Source organism: Oryctolagus cuniculus, chromosome 20, assembly GCF_051225735.1.
Source record: "Oryctolagus cuniculus isolate XC-2025 breed Fujian yellow rabbit chromosome 20, ASM5122573v1, whole genome shotgun sequence".
NCBI classification, from domain to species: Eukaryota; Metazoa; Chordata; class Mammalia; order Lagomorpha; family Leporidae; genus Oryctolagus; species Oryctolagus cuniculus.
In genome coordinates, this window is record NC_142886.1 from 16,946,347 (window position 1) to 16,973,003 (window position 26,657).

At 36.5% G+C, this 26,657-nt stretch overlaps 1 protein-coding gene across 26 annotated transcripts in view; it reads left to right on the plus strand.

Moving 5' to 3' along the window:
• Positions 1-26,657, plus strand: part of GPHN (gephyrin) — a 568,860-nt gene that overhangs the window by 119,132 nt on the left and 423,071 nt on the right. For all 26 annotated transcript variants that reach the window (XM_051826366.3, XM_070065114.2, XM_070065116.2 and 23 more), the window contains one exon: positions 20,617-20,695. In XM_051826366.3, the coding sequence (XP_051682326.1) occupies positions 20,617-20,695 (79 nt within the window). The remainder of the gene's footprint in view (positions 1-20,616; positions 20,696-26,657) is intronic.

The window sequence follows — 26,657 nt, forward strand, 5'->3', positions numbered from 1 at the left end:
CAACAACATTAGAAGTTAGTTTGGTTGAAACATGTGACTGGCTGCTCAAAACAGAATGTAAATGGAAAGCCACACTTAATTAGTATATACCACTTTGTGTCTTTTCATTCTACTATCCTTGTATCCTCCAACTTCAGCTTGCTTCCAGGAAAAAACCAAGTGCCCTCATAGACTTTGAAGGAGAGGAGGGACTCAAATTTTAGAATCTGTTGAATATAGGTGCCTAAGTCAATACCATTCCTGATCCTATGTGAGGGTGGAAAGTTTGGTACAGGGATTGCCAGAAATGCTAAAGTTGGAGGTAAGAGCTTCAGTGGTACATAGGCCCCCTGAGTTAGAATGCTTTTTAAATACAAGAAGCTACACAAAGGAGGAAGCAACTCTGGAATTTAGACACCGACCCTGGAACAAGCATCCAAAGGGTAGAAAAAACTTACACACTTCTTTTGATGTTCCCACCATCCTTTTCCTTTTAGTCTACTCTGTACTCCCCACGTTTCCAACCTAGGATTATAGTCATTTGTGGCTGTTAACTGTCATTCCTAACATATGCCTATTAGACACTGGTGGTTTTTCAGTATGGAAAGAAGTACCTGACTCTAACTAAGAGAGCTGAATAAGATTTTCAGTGGCAAATTGTTTTAAATTAACCTTGTGGGTAAAGCTCTCGAGGGATTCTTACATACTACATAGAATTTACTTTAAATGTCTGGACTGGTTCGCTGATGGTTTAGCTAAGTGAAAAGCTGATGGTGTCCACTGGGTGGCAGCCACCCTCCAGCTTCAAGGACAATTCTGGAAGGCTGAATTGAAAGCCATTTTCTTTGCCTTAGGGATTGGCAAATTTCATCCTGTGTGCTAAATCTGGTTGCAGCCTGTTTTTGTGCTACTCTTGAGTTTGGAATGATTTTTACTTTTTTTTTTTTTTTTTTAAAGTGTCAGGGTATGAAGGGAGTATGTACCAGAGACTATGGGACTTGCAAAGCCTAAAATATTTACTATCCTTTTCAGAATAAAGTTTTCTAAATCTTGCCTTTGACAGTACTCCTAAGGATTAACTTTGTTGTATTTTTCCTGAATGTTGGGCTGTTTCTTATGGCCTCACTTGAATAAGAATATCAGATTACAGGCACACACCTCTCTGTCGGGGTACTAGCTGAGGAAACAAACAATAACTGTCTGCTGGAAGGTCTGAGTCATAAATTTTAATGCCTAGTGCATGGAGTTGTTTCTGATGAGATTGACTGGAATCAAGCTGCTCATCAAACCTGTACAGCCTAGATCACTACCACGGCCACTTGGTTCCATCATTGTACCTGGTGTGGCAACCTATCCATCATCATAGAATTGTCCTCCTCTTCCACGCCACACAAAAGAAGACTTTATGTTTCTAAAGAGAAGTCGTTACTACCTACCAAAGTTGTTACAGACCTGAAAAAACTTGACTCATTTTTTTATGGTAAAGGACCTTTGACCACATCCTGGGACTATTGTTAACTGTTATTGATAGTTTTTTATTTTTTTATTTTTTGCTTATTATACTCTGTCTAGGTGACCATATTATCACTATGGCTCTTTTTTAAAAAAAATTAATTAATTAATTTGATAAGTAGAGAGAGAGGGAGCACATGAGACAGTTATCTGTCATCCATTGAGTCACCCCCCAGATAGGCACAACAGCTAGGTCTGGGCCAGGCCAAAGCCAGGATCCAAGAACTGTGTCCTTATCTCCTACATGAATAGCAGGGGCCCAAGTACCTAAGCTATTTTCTTCTCATTCCTAGTTGCATTATCAGGAAAGGGTATTAGAAGTAGAACAACTGAAACTTGAACTAACATTGTGATATGAGATGCTGACATTGCAACTGTAGCTTAACCCAATGTACCACAATGCTGGCTCCTCACCCTGACTCTTGAAACTAATGTGTCATGTTTTTGACCTGAACTGTTTACAGTCTGATAATGATATGCTTTTTGTCACTAGGGTCTTAGTAGAGAGTGGGTCACAGTATTTGATTGAGACCATGTTTCATACCACCCACACTCATCTGCTGTTGTTGAATCCTGTATTGACCTCCTGAAATATGAGATCAAGCAGGTTTCTCACTTGTTCTGGTGTACATTTCTTGGTAAAATGTGGCTGTCCTTAGAAAGAGATCATGTCTGCCTGACTTTGTCTTTGCTAGTTAGCACAACTAGAGAGATAAGAGATTATATAGATCTATTTTGAAAATTTAAGATTTTGTCCTGATCATTCCTGGACATGTTGCTTCTTTCTTTCCCCTAGTGGAAGTCCAGGCCAGTTGAATGGAACAAGGGGGCATTTCTGGGTGACAGCTTTGCCCAAGGAAGAAAAGAACCAGTGAATGAAGACTGCTGTGGGAGTTCTAGATATTCTAACCTTTATGGGTACCCACATGTGGCCTGTAAATAGTCATTAAATTTTTTTTTCTGTTTTCATCCTTCTTCTTCTTCTATTTTTTTTAATTTCCTTCTGCTGTCACTATAACAACAAGGGTGAAATTAGCTTTTCTTTTCTTTCGTGTTCTGGGTTTTAATTCTTTTAAGTTTCTTTGCCTACTAGCACTGTGGTTTTTTTGTTGTTGTTAAATAATGATTATTTTTATTTGTTCATTTAACATGTTATTGATCTTGACACTATTGTGACTAAATAATATATTATGCAGAAGCAGAAGTCTATGGAATGGCTTTAGAATTTTTTTTGAAGCTTTATTTGATTTTATGAAAGGCAGAGTTACAGAGAGAGAGAAGGAGGAAGGGAGGGAGAGAGACAGACAGACAGATAGATACCTTCCGTCCACTGATTCACTCCCCAAATAGTTGCAATGGCCAGAGCAGGGCCAATCTGAAGCCAGGAGCCAGGAGTTTTCTTCCAGGTCTCCCATGTGAGTGCAGGGGACCAAGCATTTGGGCCATCTTCTACTGCTTTCCCAGGCCATTAGCAGGGAGCTGGATCAGAATTGGAGTAGCTGGGACTCACACCAACACCCATGTGCGATGATGGTGCCATGGCAGTGGCTTTACCTGCTATGCCATGATGCTGGCCCCTAAAGTTTCTTGAATTGATATAGTTGTATCAATTATTGTATAGTATACAACAGAAGATGTTGAAGTACATATGCACTGTGAAGTGTTTAAATGTAGCTAAGTAACAAATAAGCAACTTCCATAATTACTATTTTTGTGGTGAGAACACTTAACATTTACTTTCTTAAATAGTTTTTCAGGTATACAACATAACATCATTAACAGTAGTCACCATGCAATACAATAGATCACATAAACTTATTCTTTCCATCTAATTATGATTATATGTGCTTTGGACAACTGTTCCCCAACTCTTTGTCTCTCAGCTATCACAGCCTCTGAAACCATCCTTCTGTTCTTTACTTCTATGAGTTCAACTTTTTTTTTAAAAAAGTAGATACCACATATGAGAGAGATAATGCAGTATTTGTTTTACTGGGTCTTATTTTACTTAAAATAATGTCCTCTAGGATCACCCATGTTGTCACAAATGACATGATTTTGTTCTTCTTAATCACATACCATATTTTCTTCATCTGCTCACCCATTGATATTAGCAAGTCAATTCCATATTTGCACTGTTGTGAATAACCTGTAGTAAGCATGGGAGTGCAGATATCTTTTTGAATTACTGATTTTGTTTTCTGTGGTATGTAACTCAGTAGTGGGATTGCTGGATCATATGATGGTTTTATTTTCACTTTTCTGAGGAACTTGTATACTGTTTCCCATAATGGCAGTACTAATTTACATTAATGTTAACAGTGTATCAAGGTTCCTTTTTCTATACATCCTAATCAACACTTGCTATCTTTATCTTTTTGATAATAACCAATCTAAATGGATTGGGGCAATATCTTATAGTGGTTTTGAATTGATTTGTACTTTTCTGATGTTTAGTGTTGCTGAGCATTGTTTTTCCTAAGTTTGTTGACCATGTGTCCCATTTTGAGAAATGTCTATTCAGCTCATTCGCTAATCGGGTTATTTGTTTTCTTGCTGTTGAGTTTCTTATATAGAATTTTAGAAATTAAATACTTTATGAATATTTTTTCCATTCTGTAGGTTTTTTTTAAAGGTTTTCTTCCCAAAGGAACCTTTTATTTAATGAGTGCAAATTTCATAAGTACAACTTTAGGAATATAATGATTCTTTCTGCCATATCTGCCCTCCCACCCCAACTCCCACCCCAGTTCCTCCTCTCTTTCCCATTCCCAGTCCTATTCTCCATTAAGATTCGTTTCCAATTAAGTTTATACACAGAGGACCAACTCTATACTAAGTAAAGATTTCAACAATTCACACACACACATGCACACAAACTGAGAACAAGTTTTACAGTTAATTCTCATAATGCCATTCATTGAGAACAGAAGTCCTGCATGGGAAGTAAGTGCACAATGACTCCTGTTGTTAATTTAATTTGTTGTTAATGATGTCAGTGATTACTGGAGGCTCTTAACATGAGCTGCTTAGGCTATGGAATCCTTTTGAATCCACCAAGTCTGTCAGTATTAGACAAGGCCATAAGCAAAGTGGAAGTTCTCTCCTCCCTTCAGAGAAAAGTACCTCCTTCTTTGATGGGCACTTCTTTCCACTGGGGTCTTTCACAGAGATCCTTCATGTAGAGTTGTTGTTGTTGTTGTTTTTTTTTTTTTTTTTTTTTGCTACATTTTCTTGGCTTTCCATGCTTGAATGCTCTCATGGTGTCTCTCTCTCTCTCTTTTTTTTTTTTTTTTTTGAACACGATTTACGCAGTGTATTGAGTTTTAATTATACAAACAATTGACACACTTAAAGAAATGAAAATATTAGCTCTGAGTTATAGTAAACAACAACAGTGTCACACTACTTATTCTCTCTCTTTTTTTAAACTTTTATTTAATAAATATAAATTTCGAAAGTACAACTTTTGGATTATAGTGGCTTTTCCCCCCATAACCTCCCTCCCACCTGCAACCATCCCATCTTCCACTCCCTCTCCTATCCCATTCTTCATCAAGATTAATTTTTAATTATTTTTATATTCATTTGTTTCCAGAAATTTTTTGATTTCTCTTTTGATTTCTTGTATGACCCACATACATTCAGGAGCATGTTGTTCAGTCTTCATGTGTTTGCAGGTGTTTTAGAGATTCCTAAATTGCTTATTTCTAGCTTCAATCCATTGTGGTCTGAGAGGATATATGGTTTGATTTCTTTCTTTTTTTTTTTTTTTTTTAATTTGCTGAGAATTGCTTCATGGCCTAGTATGTGAGCAGTCCTAGAGGAAGTTCCACGTACTGCTGAGAAGAATGTGTATTCTGCAACTGTAGGATGGAAAGTTCTGTGGATATCTTTTAGGTCCATTTGGTCTATAGTGTTGATTAACTCTGCTGTTTCCTTGCTGATTTTCTGTCTGGTTGATCTGTGCATTGCTGAAAGTGGGGTATTAAAACTCCACATTACTGTTGTAATGCCACTAAGGCCACATTGGAGCTTCCTTAAATTTTCCCTGTGAGAACCTGGAGGCTCTCATAGATGAAAACACTGCAGATGTGTAAGGGCTCCTTTTGACTAAAGCCCATAGAGCTTTTTATTCTGTTGCTCCTTACATTCCACCTCAAGTTCATCAGAATTGCTAAGCATTCTGTAACATACTTAAGATTTCCAAGTAAGCACATCTTGGGTTCTGTGTCTCTCTCTGTGTACTAGACTTTCCAGGTTTAGGGTTGACAGTTTGCCCTGTGTCCTTGGACAGGTCCAAGAAAAATCATGGACTTTTAGTTTGTCAAGTGTTTTCTTATTGTAAGGATTAGAGGAACAGTTTTTAAGCTTTTAACATGTCAGAGCTGAAACCATAAGCCTCCAATGGCATTTTGATTCTTAATCTTTTATGTAAGTGAATATTCAGTCCTTTAGTCATTTTCATTCTCTGGACTCTAAACATTTTTTAGTAGTTATTTGAAAGGCATAAGAGATAGACAGACTTACAGAGAGAGCTCCCATCCATCTACTGGTTCACTCCTCAAAGGCATATAACAGTCAGGGCTGGGCCAAGGCCAAAGCTGGAAACTGGGAATGCATTCAAAATCTGCTATGTGGGTGACAGAAACCCAGTAACTTGAGTTGTCACCAACTACCCCTCAAGTCTGCATTGGTAGAAAGTTGAACCCAGGTACTCCAATATGGGATATAGGCATCTTAGATACGAGGCTAAATTCTTACTCCCTAGAATCTTTTTTCTTCTCTTCTCTATTCTTTTCTTTTTCTTTCTTTTCTTTTTTTTTTTTTTTGGTACTGTTATTCTGAAATTTCTTTTTTAAAAAATTATTTATTTATTTTGAAAGTTAGATTTAGAGAGAGAGAGGGGAAAAGAGGGATTATCTTCCTGGCCACAGTGGCCGGGCTGAGCCAGGCCAAAGCTATGAGCCAGGAGCTTCATTCGGATCTCCTACATGGGTGGCGGGAGTCTCAAACACTTAGGCCATTTTCTGCTGTTTTTCTCAGGCCATTAGCAGGAAGCTGGATTATAAGTGGAACAGTTGGTATTCAAACCAGCTTTCATATGGGATGCCCATGCTGCAGGCAATGGCTTTACCCGCCATGTTACAATACTGGCCCCCTGAAATTTCTTGAGGATGTTTTGTGGTAAGGGTTTAAAATAATTTTAATTTGCTCTGCTAGGTACTTAGTTCTTTAGTTCACTCTGTTAGTTCTATTTAATCTGGAAATGTATTTTTAAATCGTAGGAAATTTTCTTACTATTTCCTTAATCTGGCCCTCCTTTTTTTTCTTTTTCTTTTTCTTTCTTTTTTTTTTTTTTTTACTTTTCTTGGAACTTCTGGTTGGATGTTAGACTTCTCAATTCATTTTTTGATTTTCTTAACTTTTCTATCCTATTGTCTGTAATTTTAATTCTTTCATTGTAGTTCCTGGTAATTTGTTTTCCTTGCATGTGTCTTCAGACCTTTTAATGCATTTTGCATCTCACATTTTTAGATTCCAAGAATTCTTATTTTTTGAATGCCCATTTTTAATAATTTCTTATTCTTGTTCCAAGCCTACATCTTGATCTTCCTTTAATGACATCATAGTTTGTTTTTAGTCTTTTGTTTCTTCCGTTGTCTTTATTTCTTTTTTGTTTGTTAATTTGTTTAGATTCATCTTTGTTGTTCATAAGGAAGTTTCTTCACATATTGTGTGATTCCTATATATACATTTATATTTAATAGGGAGGCATACTTTTTATGTGATATGATAAGCTTTATAATCTAGTAGATTTCATTATAGAGTTATTAGATAGTTTATCTAGCAATTTTGTTGAAGTCATGAATGCCACTATCTTACTGTATTTTCCCTTGAGCCATTTTGTTCTTGAGAAAACCCTTTAATCACTTGTCTATATGACTTGTCTGCTGCTATGAGTATTCTTTTTGTGGTGTGGTAGAATAAGCTATGATTTTCAATATTTAGTTTGCTAACTTTTGTTTTTTTTTTAAACTTTTATTTAATGAATATAAATTTCCAAAGTACAGCTTATGGATTACAATGGCTTCCCCCCAATAACGTCCCTCCCACCCGCAACCCTCCCCTTTCCCACTCCCTCTCCCCTTCCATTCACATCAGGATTCATTTTCAATTCTCTTTATATACAGAAGATCAGTTTAGCAAACATTAAGTAAAGATTTCAACAGTTTGCTCCCACACAGAAACATAAATAAATGAAACATAAATAAATGAAAAATACTGTTTGAGTACTAGTTATAGCATTAAATCTCAATGTACAGCACACTAAGGACAAAGATCCTACATGAGGAGTAAGTGCACAGTGACTCCTGTTGTTGACTTAACAAATTGACACTCTTGTTTATGGCATCAGTAATCACCCTAGGCTCTTGTCATGAGCTGCCAAGGCTATGGAAGCCCCCTGAGTTCACTGACTCTGATCATATTTAGACAAGGCCATGGTCAAAGTGGAAGTTCTCTCCTCCCTTCAGAGAAAGGTACTTCCTTCTTTGATGACCCATTCTTTCCACTGGGATCTCACTCGTGGAGATCTTTCATTTAGGTTTTTTTTTTTTTCCCCAGAGTGTCCTGGCTTTCCATGCCTGAAATACTCTCATGGGCTTTTCAGCCGGATCCGCATGCCTTAAGGGCTGATTCTGAGGCCAGAGTGCTGTTTAGGACATCTGCCATTCTATGGGTCTGCTGTGTATCTCACTTCCCATGTTGGATCATTCTCTCCCTTTTTGATTCTATCAGCTAGTATTTGCAGACACTATTCTTGTTTATGTGATCCCTTTGGTTCTTAGTCCTATCATTACGATCAATTGTGAACAGAAATTGATCACTGGGACTAGTGAGATGGCATTGGTACATGCCACCTCGATGGGATTGAATTGGAATCCCCTGGTATGTTTCTAACTCTACCGTTTGAGGTAAGTCAGCTTGAGCATGTCCCAAATTGCACATCTCTTCCCTCTCTTATTCCCACTCTTATATTTAACAGAGATCACTTTTCAGTTAAGTTTCAGCACTTAAGAATAATTGTGTATTGATTACAGTATTCAACCAAAAGTATTAAGTAGAACAAACAAACAAAAATACTAAGAGGGATAACATATCAAGTTGCTCATCAACAGTCAGTGTGAGGGCTGATCAAGTCACCGTTTCTCCTAGTGTTCATTTCACTTTAACAGGTTTCCTTTTTGGTGCTCAGTTAGTTGTCACCTATCAAGGAGAACAAGTGGTATTTGTCCCTTTGGGATTGGCTTATTTCACTCAACATAATGTTTTCCAAATTCCTAACAGGGATCACTTTTCAGTTAAAATTTAAACACCTAAGAATAATTGTGTGTTAATTACAGAGTTCAACCAATGGTACTAGAACAAAAAAAAATACTAAAATGGATAAAGTATTACATTGTACATCAACTGTCAGGACAAGAGCTGATCAAGTCACTGTTTCTCATAGTGTCCATTTCACTTCAACAAGTTTCCCCTTTGGTGCTCAGTTAGTTGTCACCTATCAAGGAGAACAAGTGGTATTTGTCCCTTTGGGATTGGCTTATTTCACTCAACATAATGTTTTCCAAATTCCTAACAGGGATCACTTTTCAGTTAAAATTTAAACACCTAAGAATAATTGTGTGTTAATTACAGAGTTCAACCAGTGGTACTAGAACAAAAAAAATACTAAAATGGATAAAGTATTACATTGTACATCAACTGTCAGGACAAGAGCTGATCAAGTCACTGTTTCTCATAGTGTCCATTTCATTTCAACAAGTTTCCCCTTTAGTGCTCAGTTAGTTGTTGCCGATCAGGGAGAACATATGATATTTAACTTTCAAATAGGATTAGGCTGTTTTTCAACATTTAGTCTGCTAACCTTCAATTAATACCCCTGTTTTTCATAAGGTGCATCTCCTGTGCCATCTACTATGTATGTGCAGATAATAAATAGAGTACCAGAATCTATTTAGCGTCTTCATAGGCAAGGACTGAAATTTATGTTCTAGCTTGTAGAAGAGAAAATTGAATTTAGCCCAAAATATATGTAAATGTATACAAGTTATTCTGTTTCTTCTATATTCATAATTAATTTCTTCTAAGTTTTGACATTTTATTGAGCTGTAAGAAACTTTATTCTCAGAGAATTACATTCATTTAAGTAATTGTTTCATGAAAAATACTTATTCTCATTCTGATAAAAAATATTCACTGTAGGATAATTATTTAACAGGAATGCTAATAGTAATATATGTATCTGAGTAGGATTTTATTAAGATGAATGTTAGCAGGTAACTTAATATATTTAGGATATGATCCTTTTAAATAAAAGCAGCAAGATATAATGTATTAAATTGAATGCCATAGGCTGGCGCCGTGGCTCACTAGGCTAATCCTCCACCTGTGGCACCAGCACCCCAGGTTCTAGTCCTGGTTGGGGTGCCGGATTCTGTCCTGGTTGCTCCTCTTCCAGTGCAGCTCTCTGCTGTGGCCTGGGAAGGCAGTGGAGGATGGCTCACGTCCTTGGGCCCTGCACCTGCATGGGAGAGCAGGAGGAAGCACCTGGCTTCTGGCTTTGGATCGGTGCAGCGCGCTGGCCGCAACATGCCGGATGTAGTGGCCACTTGGGGGATGAACCAACGGAAAAGGAAGACCTTTCTCTCTTTCTCTCTCTCACTGTCCACTCTGCCTGTCAAAGAAAAAAGAAATTGAATGCAGTGGCCGGTGCCGTGGCTCACTAGGCTAATCCTCCGCCTGTGGCACTGGCACACTAGGTTCTAATCCTGGTCGGAGGGCCGGATTCTGTCCCAGTTGCTCCTCTTCCAGGCCAGCTCTCTGCTGTGGCCCGGGAGTGCAGAGGAGGATGGCCCAAGTGCTTGGGCCCTGTACCGGATGGGAGACTAGGAGAAGCACCTGGCTCCTGGCTTCGGATCAGCGCGGTGCACCGGTCGCAGCGTGCCGTCCATAGTGGCCATTGGAGGGTGAACAATGGAAAAGGAAGACCTTTCTCTCTGTCTCTCTCTCTCACTGTCCACTCTGCCTTTCAAAAAAAAAAATTTTTTTTGAATGCCATACTTCTAGTTACTCTGAGTTGTTAGATTTACATAATAATTTTTATTATCTTCTTAGCTGGGTCTTACAGGTAGTTAATAAAGACAGATATAGTATATATATATATGTGTGTGTGTGTGTGTGTATATATATATTTTTTAATTTGACAGGTAGAGTTACACAGTGAGAGAGAAAGGTTTTCCTTCTGTTGGTTCACTCCCCAAATGGCCGCCACGGCCGGTGCTGCACTGATCGAAAGTCAGGAGCCAGGTGCTTCTTCCTGGTATCCCACATGGGTGCAGGGGCCCAAGCACTTGGGCCATTCTCACCTGCCTTCCTGGGCCACAGCAGAGGGCTAGACTGGAAGAGGAGTAACCTGGATTAGAACCTGGTGTCCATATGGGATGCCAGTGCCGCAGGCGGAGGATTAACCAAGTGAGCTTTGGCGCTGGCCCCCAGTATATTTTCCATTCATTAAAACATACCACAAGCTTTTCAGCCTGTCTTTATAGTGAAAGAGGTTAACATATGAGTATGAATTGAATAATAAACAATTCAACTTGTTGTGCTTGTAATTGGATTGCATACAAGTGTATTGGAGATAAAATTCTTGTGGAAGATCAATAACTGACTGCAAGTATAGAATTTTATAATCCCATCAGATATAAAAGAGTATAGTTATAATTTGCTTTGTAATTTCTGACTACTAAGAATTTGCTTTATTTTTTTATTTATTTATTTATTTTTGACAGGCAGAGTGGACAGTGAGAGAGAGAGACAGAGAGAGAAAGGTCTTCCTTTGCCGTTGGTTCACCCTCCAATGGCCGCCGCTGCAGCCGGCGCACCGCGCTGATCCAATGGCAGGAGCCAGGATCCAGGTGCTTTTCCTGGTCTCCCATGGGGTGCAGGGCCCAAGCACCTGGGCCATCCTCCACTGCACACCCTGGCCATAGCAGAGAGCTGGCCTGGAAGAGGGGCAACCGGGACAGAATCCGGCGCCCCGACCGGGACTAGAACCTGGTGTGCCGGCGCCGCAAGGTGGAGGATTAGCCTATTGAGCCACGGCGCCGGCCCAGAATTTGCTTTATTAGGAATGCCTGCATTTCAATGTTAGAATTAATATAGTCTTCTGAAGATTTTTTACATAAAATATTCTTGTTCAGAGGAATAGAAGATAGTTAGCAACAAATTTTAAAGTGCTCTTAATCTAGTAAGTTTAGGTAATCACTAGTGAATTTAAGAAAAAAGGATTACAGATAGAATGATAGTCTTTGAATTATTTATCTGTATCATTTTCCTTCATCACTTGCTTTCCAGAAGTATCCCTAATTCTGAATTTGGTGTTTTCATGCCCATGCTTGCTTTTACATTTACATTTATGTTGTTTTTCTGATATCCAGAAAATATTGTCTTGCATATTTTATATATATGCTGAAACATACTTTTCCCCCCTCAACATTGTTTCTGAGGTATATTCATATGATAGATCTAGCTTTTTACTTCATTTTAACTTCTGAGAAGTAGTATATTGCATAAATGCACATATATCACAATTTATTTTTCTGTTATTTCAGAATTTTTACTATTGCAAAAAAAATGCTTCAGGGAATCATGTGTATGTGAAATTTTCCCTGGTGTAGATATCCAGGTGTAGAATTTCTGGCATATAAACATTTTTTAATTTTACAAAATGTGTCTGGATTATTTTCCAGTGTGGTCCAATTATGTTCCTCTCAGCGGTGTATGAGGGTTTCGCTAATAAGATTTAGTATCATTAGGCTTAAGGTATTGCAGGCTTACATATGTAAATTATATGATGTGTTATTTTGCATTTTTAGATATGAAAAATATTTTTAATGGAAGAATTAACCCTTTGGTCCTTTTTATCCCCTATTTAAATTAGTGATGATGTGTTTCTAATTACTTAGGTTATTTTTCCATTAATTTGTACTTTTATTATAGAATCTCCCCTCTACTCACTTTTATATAAATCTCTTTGGATTAGGTTTATTTTGTGCTGAGCAGTAAAAAATTTAATGTTTTTGTTGTCAGCTGTTGGTGAAGATTGGAACCTGGTGTCTAGGTGATAATAGGAAGATAATACAGTGAAGGAATAACCAGTCAGGGACCCACATAGTACAAAATTCAGTTACTAACAGTGATTAACTATGTATAAAGAAAATGGCACCTTATCAAAAATCCCACTTCTCAATTATGTTGTCTTTATAGAATAATTATATTCTATGATCTCTTTTCTAGATCTTGAATTCTAAGATAATTACAAGTCATTTTCTCTGTGATTCACTTAATTTATTCCTAAAAGGATTAAGTAAGATTTCACTAGATTGACTTTTCCCTACATGTTAGCTGCAACATTAGCAGGTTATTGTAATTAACCCAGTTTATTAAATTTAACAAGCGATGGTTACATATTAATGAAGGATAAGAGGAGAGCCTGGATTACTTCTAGAGTTTGGTTGGTTCTGGTGGAACTCACTGGACAGTTAGAGTAGAGTTTGAGGATATAAGGAATGGGGAAGAGAGGAAATGGACAAGACAAAATGCTGAAAGATATTCTTTACAGACTTAGTTTATGTGGCTCATGCTGCTCCTTTCTATACTTTTCACTGGCTCCTTGGATTTAAAAGAGATTATAATTAGGGAATTCAGTAAAAGAAAGATAATTATGTTGAGAAGTATATACCTAATTGGATCCCATCTTGGGATAGAAAGAATCCGCTCACATTTCCTTAGCGCCTTGGAATATAAAACTATAAACAAGATGGAAATAAATGTTAGAGAAATTGGAAGAAACAAAGAAGGGCAGGTTCAGTGAGATTATACTAGGGATTGGACAATTAGTATCCTTTCCTAATTTGTTGGGGTGTACTTCAAAAATTTTATTAAATAGTGTTAGACAATAAGGTATATTTTCCATGAAGTATTGAAAAGCCATCATGTGAGCAGATTTTCTTGTCATGTTAGTTAATTACACAGTCTATGAATATTCCTATATTAATTTGTTCATAGCCTTTCACTATGAAGTAATTTTATTTTCCACCAATTTAATGTTAACTTTTTACATATATTTAAAGAGAGTGCATAGCCTGTGTTATTTCCTCTTGTTCAGTATTATCAGGAAAATGAAACTTCATCTTTAAGAACAATTAGCAATTTTAATTTTAGCTCAAGAAGTATTTTTGTATCCCTTATACCCTTATAAAGTAAATATAAATTTCCAGTATTTTTATCATTGGATGATTTTATGTAATTTTTTTTTCTCAGTAGGTCTTTCTTTGTAAGAATTACTGTTTTATTTTTAGAACTTTTTATTTATTTAAAAGGAAGAGAGACAGAGATAGACAGTTCTTCCATCTGCTGGTTCACTCCCCAAATGCTGGCAGTGGCCAGAGTTGGACCAGGCCAAAGCCAAGAGTCCAAAACTTAAATCTGAGTCTCCCTTGTGGATGTCAGGGACCCAAGTAGTTGAGCCATCATCTGCCTCTCAAGGGTACATATGAACATGAAGCTTACTCAAAAGTGGAGGAGTAGGGATTTGAACCAGCCACTCTGATATGGATATGGGTGTCTCAGTCAGTGTCTTAATTGCTGTGTGAAACACCCAGCCCAGTATTATTTTGTGAGGCAAGTTTGTATGAGTTCTAAAAAGCTTTTTGGTATGTGTAACTAAAACAGGATAGCATCTTTATTTTGAGTATATAGATATGATGGCAACTACTAGATAATTGTCTTTAGGAAGATTTCTTATTGTATTAAGTCGTATATTGTGACAGTTTTAATACGTTTTAGTTTTAGATGAACTAATTATGTTATAAATTAATGTTGGTTTTTATTCTTCTGTTTATTGGATAAATTTCTCACTTTATTCTTCTTTATCATGTATGCAAATGATCTGTTTCCAGGACTGAACAATTTCTTTTTTTTTAAGATTTATTTATTTATTTGTAAGGCAGAGTTAAAAGAGAGAAAGGGTGGGGGGGAAAGAGGGAGAGAGATTGAGAGAAAGAGAGGGAGAGAGATCGATCTTTCATCTGCTGGTTCACTTCATTTTCTTTTTCTTTTTTTTTTTTTTTTTTTTTTTTTTATACTGTGTCCGTGTTAAGTGGACTGCCTGCTGTTGGAGGAGCCTTGGAGGCTTGAGATGGGTGGGGCCTGAGAGCTCTGCCTGGTTCTTCCAGGTTAAGGGTGTGCAAAGGTGACACCCTCAGGTTATGCGTGGTAAATCTCTCTCTTTTTATTTATTTATTTATTTTATTTATTCAGGGGGTAAGTAACACCACAGGGCACGGCTGTGCAGAATTGATGGTATTTAGCTTCCAGTCTTTGGCTCCTCTGGACTCCCACTGGGTTGCCTAGGCTACTGAATTGTAGTGACTCAGTTCCTTAGCTCTCCCCCATTGATATGTAAATCCAGAGAGCAGGCCTGCTCTTTGTCTCTTGGGAATTCTTCTAGCCTCCCAGTCTTGTAACCTTTGCTAGGTTAGGGGGAAGAGAAACCCCGAAGCTTTTTTTTTCCTTCTTTCCGGTAGTGAGTTTGCTGCACTTTCTGGCCCCCCTCTAGATTCTGACCCCCGTTTCCCCACCAATGTCTCGGGTTATTGAGCTCACCTCCCCTTCCAGCGCCGATGTGTGGACTCGGAGCCCTGAGCGTCCCAAGTCTCCCCTCTGTTGTCTGTGTGGCATGCACTCCCCTTGGAGCACTGGGGCTTCTGCGGCTCGGTCCCACGACTTGGCTTCCGCGCGGTGGGCGACCTTGTTCTCCCAGTAGGTCCTCCGATTCACGATTCCCGTGCAATTTTTTCCTGGTTCTTTTTTCTGCGGCTACCGTAACTCCCCTTTTATTAAACTAAATTTTCCCGGACTATCGGTGCGCGCCCTCACTATTCCGCCATCTTGGCTCCGCCCCCTCAAGGTTGTCCTGGTTCACTTCATAAAAGGCTGCAGTGACCAGGGCGGGGACAGTCTGAAGCCAGGAGCCAGGAGCTTTTTTCAGTTTTCCCATGTGAGTGTAGGAGCCCAAGTATTTGGGCCATCTTCTGCTGGTTTCCCAGACACATTGGGAGTTGGATTAGAAGTGGGACAGCTGGGACTCAAACCATCACCCCTATGGTATGCCTGTATTGCAGTTGGCGGCCTTACACACTGTACCTCAGCGCTGGCCCCAGCCTGAACAATTTCTAAGCCTGCGCAGTTTTCTTTCATCACCTTCTAAGCATTCATTTTTTTTTCTTTTTAAATCTTGCTGTAGGTTCAGGTTCATGTTATCTGAATTATATTATCCTTTCCTTCTGCTACTTAGTTTCCAGTCTAGATACTCTACCTAATTTTATGTTTATATAATTGATAATAGTATTCTCTTAGTTGATAATTTTTTAAAAATTAAAACAATCTATACTGGCTGTGTCTGAGATATTTGGGTAATTAGTTACCTGCTCCAAGCTTCATTTTCTTGTCTATAGAAAAGGGGATGTCAATGTCTCACAAAATTGGGAAAAGGATTAGATTAAATGGAATAATACAAGTAATGTGCTTGCTGTGGTGCCTAAATCTTAGCAAGTAAGTATTGCCCTGTAAATACCCAGGTTCAAAAGCTCATAATTATCTATATCTGCTAAGAAATGAGAAAAAATTGATTTGTCTTTATTTTATTTCACCTAGTAGAACCATCCATTCCATCCAGTTTGGTCTACTCATTCAAGGCTATCACCATTCCACTTTCTATACTCTCACTCAGATTAGGGCCTTTCTACCATTTCATTTGAGTGTACACTGGTCTATTCCTATTCCCGGTATAGTTGTATACTGATTTATATAGATCTTATATTACTGTTTTCTGCTAATATTAAATTTGATCTCTCATTGCTATTTTGGCTCTTGTTACATTTTTTCTTGTTGTTCCTGATTAGGCTAGTTCCTTCTTTAGAGTTTAAATTTATTTATACTTTATTATACTTTGAGTCCTGGCTGCTCCTATCCGATCTGGTTCCCTGCTAATGCACCTGGGAAAACAGTAGAAGATGGTCCAAGTGCTTGGGCCCTTACACTCATGTGGGAGATCTGAGGAAGCTACTGGCTCCTGGCTTTGAACCAACTCAGCTCCAGCCATTGTGGCCATTTGGGGAGTGAGCCAGCGGATGGAGGACCTCTCTCTCTCTGCCTCTGTTCTATCTAACTCTGCCTTTCAAATAAAAAAATAAATCTTTAAGCAAATTTTACTTTTACTACTTACAGTACATTCTTTAGGCTATTTGCTTTCAATGCATTTTATTCTTTAGACTGTTTCATTTTTTACATAATAAATTCCTTTATACTTTTTATTTTTCTTTAAATGCATTCTCTTTCTTATTTCTGAAAATAGTACTTTTCAAGGCATCAACAAAAAGTCAGCTGACAGGCAAGATTTCTTTTTCCCTCATCCCAATAAATTAGTTTTACCAATTTTGTGCTGTATATACCTGGTGTCTTACAGTATATACTCTTTTGTGTTTGACTTTCATTTTGTTTTTGAGTTTATGTTATGGTATTCATAAAAACTTTTATATTGCTGACTAATATTTCATTGGAAGGATGTTTTACAATTTCAAAAATCTATTAGTTGATTTTTTATACAAATATTCTTGTACAAATATTTTTGTATATGTGTATTTTTTTCATTTCTTTTGAGTAAATACCTCTAAATGACTTGCTTGATCTTATGCTAAGTTATACATCTTTGTCCATACTAGCACAAAAGTGATGCTGTATTCTTCCTATTGTATCTCATCAGGTGGCTTATTTTATTGTATTTGTCTTATTACTAGTAGTGTTTAATTCAGCTGCATGTTATGTATCTATAGTATGTGCTATATTTCTGCATTATAATTTCACAATTTTTCCCCTTCATGGCTAGTAAATATTTTTTGTAGACGTACTTTGCTGAAGTTTTGATTGATTAATATATTAACATGAACTAGTAGATTATTTTATTTGGTAATTTAAAACATACTATCACTTATTTTAGTGCTTACATAGTTTCAGATATGGTTTATGGCAGTCCTATCTGTGTTGCTGTTGTCTTTGTTCTCTTAACATGTCTATCAATTCTTTTGGCACTTGCTTACTTTCTAAGTTTATCTTACATTCTCTTTTCTGGAAATGGAATCTTGAATTTAGCTTTTTCATTCAGAGATCTTTTTATAATTAATTATTTTGCAATTTGAATTTTCAAACCTGTTCTCTTAGGAAAGTATATAGAAATCTCTTGTACAGATACCTGTAACATATAGTTAACTATGTTTATTTGCCTTAATTATTTTGATGCTGCAGCCTCCAATATATGTAGTTTTCAGAGAATATTGCCATTTTATCTAGCTAGGTTCTTCAGTTCTTTGGATATTTATATATTTGTGGCATTTAGCAGATAGTGTATCATTTGAGTTATAAATAGTAGGTTATGCATGGCCATGCTTGTATCTTTTGAATGATATCTTTTTGCCCTAAGATCGAAGCAAGTAAGTTTTCCTCTTAGGATAAAGTACAAAATTTTCGCGTTAATTTAACACATATTTTTAAATTGTAAGTTCCCAAATTGTTGTATCTTTCCATCTTATGCTATAACAAACAAAAGCCAATAATAGATTCTGGGAATTAAGTCTTTTTCTTAAGAAAATGATTAAAGTTTTACTTCACCAGGAAACATAATGTGAGAATAATTACAATTATTAAGATATAGACAAGCATTGAGCTAGACTATAGTCACAACAGTGGTCCTAAGACATGTCATTGAAAATGTGTATTGTGAAAAACTATACATGAATTCCTAATTTCTTTTACCAAAATAAAACTTTCCTTTATTTCACTTTTCATTACATTTTGAAGCCCCTCATATTTACACTTTATTAAATCTAACCCATGCTAGATACTTTCTCATTATTCTTTGAGATTTATATAAAATTGGAAACAATTAATATGGTATGTTAGAATTCAGATAGCTTCCCTTCTTTGTAGATAGTGAATGCTACAAGCAGTGAGAGGATCTGACTTTAACACTGTGATCACAGTGTTTTTAAGGCATGAATTTTTAAAAATAGTAAATTTATTTTACAGGAAAATCCTTCCTGACTAGAGAAAGATAGGATGTTAATGCCTCCCCTAGAAATAAGAGATTGTTACATCTTTCATATATATTTTCTAATAATTTGATAGACTGATCCAAAATGATTGAATAGGGATGGACATTTGACTTACAGGTTAAGATGCCAGTTAAGACACAGACATCCAATATCATGTAAATCATGGCTCTACTCTCTCTCTTTTTTTTTTTTTTTTAAGATTTATATTTATTTGAAAGTCAGCATTACACAGAGAGAGAAGGAGAGGCAGAGAGAGAAGGAGAGGCAGAGAGAGAGAGAGAGGTCTTCCATCCGCTGGTTCACTCCCCAACTGGCCGCAATGGCCGGAGCTGTGCCGATCTGAAGCCAGGAGCCAGGAGCTTTTTCCGAGTCTCCCACGTGGGTGCAGGAGCCCAAGGACTTGGGCCATCTTCTACTGCTTTCCCAGGCCATAGCAGAGAGCTGAATCAGAAGTGGAGCAGCTGGGTCTTGAACTGGCACCCATATGGGATGCCAGCACTGCAGGCAGTGGCTTAATCTGCTACGCCACAGCGCCGGCCCTGTGGGTCCACTCTTAAATCCAACTTCTACTAATGCAGACTAGGAATCAGCAGTAATGGCTCCAGCTATTAGGTTCCTGATGTCCATATGGGAGATCTGAGTTGCATTCCTGGCTCCAGAATTGAGACTCATCCAGCCCCAGGTGTTCTGGTCATTTGGTGGGTGAACTAGTGGACCACAGCTCTGTTTATCTGCCTCTCTCTCTCTCTCTGTGCCTCTCAAATAAATGAAGGAAATGGTAAAATAAATGAATAAATGTTTCATCAGAGATCATATTGAGTATATATAGTACTACATTATACTTATTGTAGGTGAGAATATGAGCACATAGTGCTTAGCACATTAATAAATATCAATTATTGCCTAGTTCTAGATTAGAAAAATGAATATATACAAAAAATTATTTATTATTAGGCAAGAACTCTGCTAAATAGTCTATTTTACAAATATTTCTAAGTATACAGTAATTCTTGATGATGCTAGACAAACTATGATTGTCATTTACTAAGTAATGGAGGGTAGAACTACTGTAGTTTGGAAATTTGCGTATGTGTTTCAGCTTGCATCAAATCTGTTTGGTAAAAATTCTTTAAGTAAAATCTTTGAAAACAATCTAATATATAACAAATGAAAACAGAGTTAGTTCTGTTCTTTTCTTTTCTTTCTTTTCCTTCCTTCCTTCCTTCCTTCCTTCTTTCCTTCTTTCCTTCTTTCCTTCTTTCCTTCTTTCCTGGCAGAGTTAGTGAGAGAGAAATAGAGAGAAAGGTCTTCCTTTTCTGTTGGTTCATCCCCGAAGTGGCCGCTACGGCCGGCGCATTGCGCCAATCCAAAGCCAGGAGCCAGGTGCTTCCCCCTAGTCTCCCATGCGGGTGCAGGGGCCCAAGCACTTGGGCCATCCTTCACTGCCTTCCCAGGCCACAGCAGAGAGCTGGACTGGAAGAGGAGCAACCAGGACAGAATCTGGCACCCCAACTGGGCCTAGAACCCAGGGTGCCGGCGTCGCAGGCAGAGGATTAGTGAGCTGCGGCACCAGCCCCAGAGTTAGTTCTTTAGCTGGAAAGGAGAAAAGGATGTTATTGATCCTCTAGAATAAAATTTAGACCAGCATGTTTATTATTTTATATATTATATTTCTATAAAATCAGTGTGCTTAAATTAGTGTATATGATTGAAATATTGAGTTTATCCTTAAATATTAATATGTTGCTAAATTGATGAAGCCTAAAATCAATCAATATTGGTGTTTGGGAAAAAAGTGAATTTTCTTCTCAAAATTCCTTTTGGTCAGCAATGGCTTATGTGAAATGTAAACAAAAATTAATTTTCTTTTCTTTCCCCCATTCCTGTTTAGTGAGTGATAGTTGCTTCAGGAATCTTGCAGAAGATCGCAGTGGGATAAATCTCAAAGATCTCGTACAAGATCCTTCTTTGTAAGTATTTGGTTTTCATTACTACATGTAATTTAAAACTTTATTGTTGGTTTTACTTTTTTCAAAAGAGGGCTAGGAGCTAATTTACAGGTAGACTGTTTCTTTTTTTCTAATGATTTATGGTAGATGTTGCAAAGTCTGATAGAACAGTTTATTTTAAGGAACAGAAGAATTTTAAATGAAAGAATGTTATTATTAGTGACTGATTTTTAAAGGTACAGAGCTAATGGCTGGTGATATCTTACCAGTGTGGAAATAGTAGACAGGGAAGATGATTAGTAATTGGTTTGCTTTGGAAGGTAGGATTTAATTTAGTTCACTTTAAGTTTAAGTTTATAAAATATAATTACCATAATTATTTGTATTTTAATTAGAACTATAAAATAGCTGCTTGTAGTAACTGTATTTAGTTTAACATATTAAATGTGTTTCTGATATTCCACATTAGAAAGGTGTATATGGCACAAACATTTTGCAGAATTTTGTGGGGTTCATGTTTTAAATTTCCCTGCTTATGAGTCAGTGCCACTCTTAACAGCATATACTTGGTTATAATATCATTTTCTACTTCATGAATTCATTAATTTTTTGCACTCCTATTTACCAGGAAATATACATATTCTCTTCTATATGAGCCCACATTCTCAGGAAGATTGTCTTTTATGTAAAGAAAAAAATTCAAAGCTGGTTAAGTCTGGGTACTTTAATGATGTTTGATGCATATAATAAAATATTTTAAAATAAGAAATCAGTCTTCTAGATTGCATGTGATCTCTACCCTCCTACAAGTTTCTCTAGGAACTCCGTTGAAAATTTTGTGAGCAATAAAACATAAGAATATTTGAACTTAAAGATTATTGATTTTTTACTGATTGAACAGTCATTTTGAAAATATGTTATCACAAGAGAGTGCTGAATATATATATTGATTATTGAAGTTTATAATGTAATTAGTTCTGATTGCTTTTCCTACTCTTTCCATTTTGTTATCTTTTTTCCATCTATTACTTCACTCAAACATTGACAGTGTTCTTTCTCCAAAATTTTAGTCCTGTGAAGATTAACAGCTATCCTTTCAGCCCTGCCTTTAACCAAGAATAAAATTATTCTCTGGTAATGTACACATACCTAGTAAATAAACATTGAACCATTTCCATGAAGAATTTTATTTTCCTTATGGATATGGGAGGAAATTACATAATCAAAATATTTTTCCCACTAGAATGAAAAGGTTTTTTCATTAGTGCTCTACTTGTTTGGTGTATGTTTAGTCAAATATGATTATATTTGTTAATACAATAATATGTTAAAATCTGCCCATAAGGATTTTAATTATTTAAAAGCTGTGGAGAATTATACTTGAATACAGTAATGAACTCTAGTTTTTTGAGTGCTTTGTGTTTCTTCCTAATATGTAGAATCATATTCATCTTTCAAACTACTAGTAAATTCTGAATTTTATCCTAGAATAAAAGAAAAATTCATATCAGATAACTTTACTGGATGCACAAAATAACTTCTGTTTTAAAACAGTCAGACATACTAATTCAGTAGCATTCTCTTAACTTGACTTAGCCTCTTGGCATTAGTCTAGAGTATATAAATATTAGAATTCAAGGTAAAATAATTTGTTTTGATCTCTGCCTGTTTGGATTTGGAAAAAGTTTTTTCTTTATCAAGAATTATTAAGATGTACCATAATGACTCAAATTCATACAATTATTTTATAGATATATTTCTTTCTTGGTAAAATCCTTTAGAGAAAGACATGTCCAGTGTGGTGCATTATTTCTAGTTGTTATGATGAGAAATAGTTTATTCTGAGTTCCTTTCTGATTACAGTATTCACTTAGTACATACTTCATTGATGAAGATGTTTTCTTAAACCAGGTATCTTTCTTAACCAAACTCTTGATATAAATCTTTGCTATTTTTAAAATTGATTTGTGTACACTTCTTGGTTCTACATGAAGTCAAATTCTTTATGTTGCAACATTGATAAGGATAGTCACTGAAATTTCTCTTTTTACAGTAATCCTCTCAAAAAATACAAGTACTTTAATGGTTATTAAAATTGCATAAATATGTTATTTTAATAAATACACTAAATAAAAATATTAGAATAATGTGTATAAAGTAAATACATTCTTTGTTAATGTGCCTTAAAGATACATATTATGAGTCACCTGAGCTACTGATGTTGAAAGGAATTGATGGTAACGAGAATTAGATATTTCAAGCAATAGTGATATTAGAAAGGAAGTTAGGATAGCAGAAGTAGAAAAAGCAGGCTGGGGAAAACCTAGGCTTTTCTGGTCATTGTTGACACTCAGAGCAGTGTGTTGTGTGTCTTCATCAGATAGTTAAGCAAATGCATAATTTCTATGAACAAATCACAGAAATAAAACTGAATCAAGTATATAGATAAAATGATGTTTCAACAGAAAGCACTCAGAATTAGATGATGTGGTTACTACCTCAGGGAACCTTAAAAAGGCAGAACTTAAAGTGATTAATTCATACCCTAAATCTGTGTCAAGCTTGTGGGATAATGTGATAGGCATTCTGTAATTTCCATAACCTTTACAATGCATACTGCAAGATTTTGTTTTCGTAGTAATAAAATGAACCACTGGGCTTGAATGAGTGAGCAGTGTAAAAACAATGGAGGAATGCACTGGGAAAAAGGAAATATGAGAAAGTTGCGAATCTCTAAGCAACACTTTCTGGTCTTGCTGCTAACTTATGATCTGCTATAATGGAGCATTTCCAACTTCTAGCAGGGTTGAGGTGAAGTGGATACTTACAGGCCTTTTTTCTTGGTTACCCTGAAAATACTTGTTTCAAATACAATCCTATATCTATTAAGTATAAGACAAAGTAAGTGAACTTGACATTTACTTTTGGCTGATTAATGTGTCTATGAATTTTATTTGAGTTAATAATTTTCATGTAAGCTAAATTTTGAAATAAATAATTTATTTTCATATATTATTTTCTATTTATGCTTATAAATCCAAGGTTGCTTTCTTTTACTATATAATTTGCTAATCTGAGTTGTGCTGTAAGATATCTTATTGCAGTTGTGGTCTCTAAATAGTGTATTAAAAAGTTGTCAAGTTGAACTTGATGTTGTCATCATATTAGAAACATAGCTAATGTACTACATAATTTTCATGTAAATTCTTACCATAACTTTATATGATATAATTACTTTTTAAGCAGAGAGATGCATGCTATTTAAATAATAAAATATCATTTGTGCTGTTTCTTCTATAGACATGACTACTATATGCAAAAAGGTTATGTAAATAACTATTTTGAATTATGTTCAGGTATGTTCTCTTTAGAGGTAATTTTCATAAATACTTTCAAGTCCCTGTAGACTTTCTGCTGAATGTAAGAGATAAAAACATTACCATTTTTATGCTTTAAGATTTCTTATTTTTTGTAAACTGGCATAACTGATTATTTGAGTTCTGACTCATTTATGGATATTTTAAAAGCTGTTGAATATTTAAGAATTAAAAGAGAATGGGAACATGTGAATGGAAAGAACTAGAGAAATCTCTATTATTCACAATGCTGATGGTGATTATGTATACGTGGGGATGTTGCTGATTGAGGATGTATGGATGTGTCTTGTCTTCTTTAATTAACAAAGGCTGTTAAAAGGACGTTCTTAGATATGTGTTGTGAAGACATAGAAAGGATCATTTAATTTGTAGGAGAACTGATCATCTCTGAATGCCAAAAGCGTAATTCAGATATAGGATGTTAGTAATTTTCCTTTTGGTCAAATGGGGAAAGTTCCCCATTTTCTGTGTGTGCCACATTTTGTTTATCCATTCATCCATCAGTGGACACTTGGGTTGCTTCTGCTTTTTGATTGTTGTGAATAATCACATGGGTGTGCAAATATCTCACAGCCAAAAAGGGAATTGTTGGATCATATAGTAATTCTATTTTTAATTGTAATAAAATTACATAAAAACCAAACTGTTTTCTTTAGTGGCTGTACCATTTCACATTGCCAATGGCAGTGTATGAGAGTTCCAGTTTCTCAACATCTTCACCAGTACAGATTTTTGAAAATACATATAGTATCCATTCTAATGGGTATGATGACCCATCCTAATGGGCGGTCTTGGTATTTTTAATTTAACTTTATTTCCTTTTCAATGCATTCTCTTTAATAAAAACTTTCATGTAACTTATCTAAAGAAAAAGTGATATTCTTTGTTTGACCATTATAATATCCTGGTATTATGGGAAATGAACTATATAAAACTATATTTAATAAACTAGAAATTTGCTTCACTGTTATTATAAAGAAGAATATAAGCCGGCGCCGTGGCTCAATAGGCTAATCCTCCACCTTGCGGCGCCGGCACACCGGGTTCTAGTCCCGGTCGGGGCGCCGGATTCTGTCCCGGTTGCCCCTCTTCCAGGCCAGCTCTCTGCTATGGCCAGGGAGTGCAGTGGAGGATGGCCCAGGTGCTTGGGCCCTGCACCCCATGGGAAAAGCACCTGGCTCCTGGCTCCTGCCATTGGATCAGCGCGGTGCGCCGGCTGCAGCGGCGGCCATTGGAGGGTGAACCAACGGCAAAGGAAGACCTTTCTCTCTCTGTCTCTCTCTCTCACTGTCCACTCTGCCTGTCAAAAAATAAAAAAAATAAATAAATAAAAATATAAAGAAGAATATAAAGCACAAATACATCTGTAATAATTTAGTAATCATAGCAATTTAAGAAATTAATCTGGGCCGGCGCTGCGGCTCACTAGGCTAATCCTCCGCCTTGCGGCGCCGGCACACCGGGTTCTAGTTCCGGTCAGGGCGCCGGATTCTGTCCCGGTTGCCCCTCTTCCAGGCCAGCCCTCTGCTGTGGCCAGGGAGTGCAGTGGAGGATGGCCCAAGTGCTTGCGCCTGCACCCCCTGGGAGACCAGGAGAAGCACCTGGCTCCTGGCTTCGGATCAGCGCGGTGCGCCGGCTGCAGCGTGCCGGCCGCGGCGGCCATTGGAGGGTGAACCAACGGCAAAAGGAAGACCTTTCTCTCTGTCTCTCTCTCTCACTGTCCACTCTGCCTGTCAAAAAAGAAAAAAAAGAAATTAATCTGAAGCATTTTGTGTTGACTTCTGTACTACAACTGCTCTTGTTATATCATAGAGGATTACTTTTTGGTTTTTCTCTTTTTAGTTAGTGGGTAACAGCTTGGAAATGTAGCATACTGACTAAACAGCAACAACAGCCTGCTGGTTGAAATATATTTGGGTATTATGGATCATTAGTGCTTTATAATGGTGTTTTCTGTGTAAGAACAAAGGTAAAATTGGACAAATAGTTGTTATCTAATTGTAAATTTCTTAAACATGAAAATTGTGTTTATTTTTATGTACTTCTCTACAAATGTTATCATTTGTGGTGGTTCTGAAACATAGCCTTTTCCCCCTGAGGATACCTGTCTTCACACTACAGTATATCTGATTAAGTGATATTTTAGTCCCTGGGATCATGCCATTAAATATGAAGGAACGGCAGGATTGCTGTCTGGAAAGCAATCATCTCTAAATATAGTCTGTACTTATCTGCTGGTGTTAAGACAGGTTGCTATGGTGAATTGAATTTCTTAAAAATGCCAGTCAGCAGAGGATAAACATTGGTTTCTCAGGTGATTATTTTCTGTAGAGCTGTACATTCTCATACTGCATTTTCAGGTAGATGAATTTTTTGAGACTACTTATAAAATTTTAATTTTAGAGTGTCTTTGAGGCTTTTAACATGTATTAAACAAAATAAGACAGTTTTTATGTTGTTATCCTTTATTTTTCTATAGATAAATTTCATTTGGTATAGAAATTAATTTTTCCAATGGCAGTATTTTAGACATTATGGATTTTTCATTTTGCCATGCTGTCAGTAGTTCTTCTAAATCTAAGACAGTTTTCAAAATTATCTCAAAA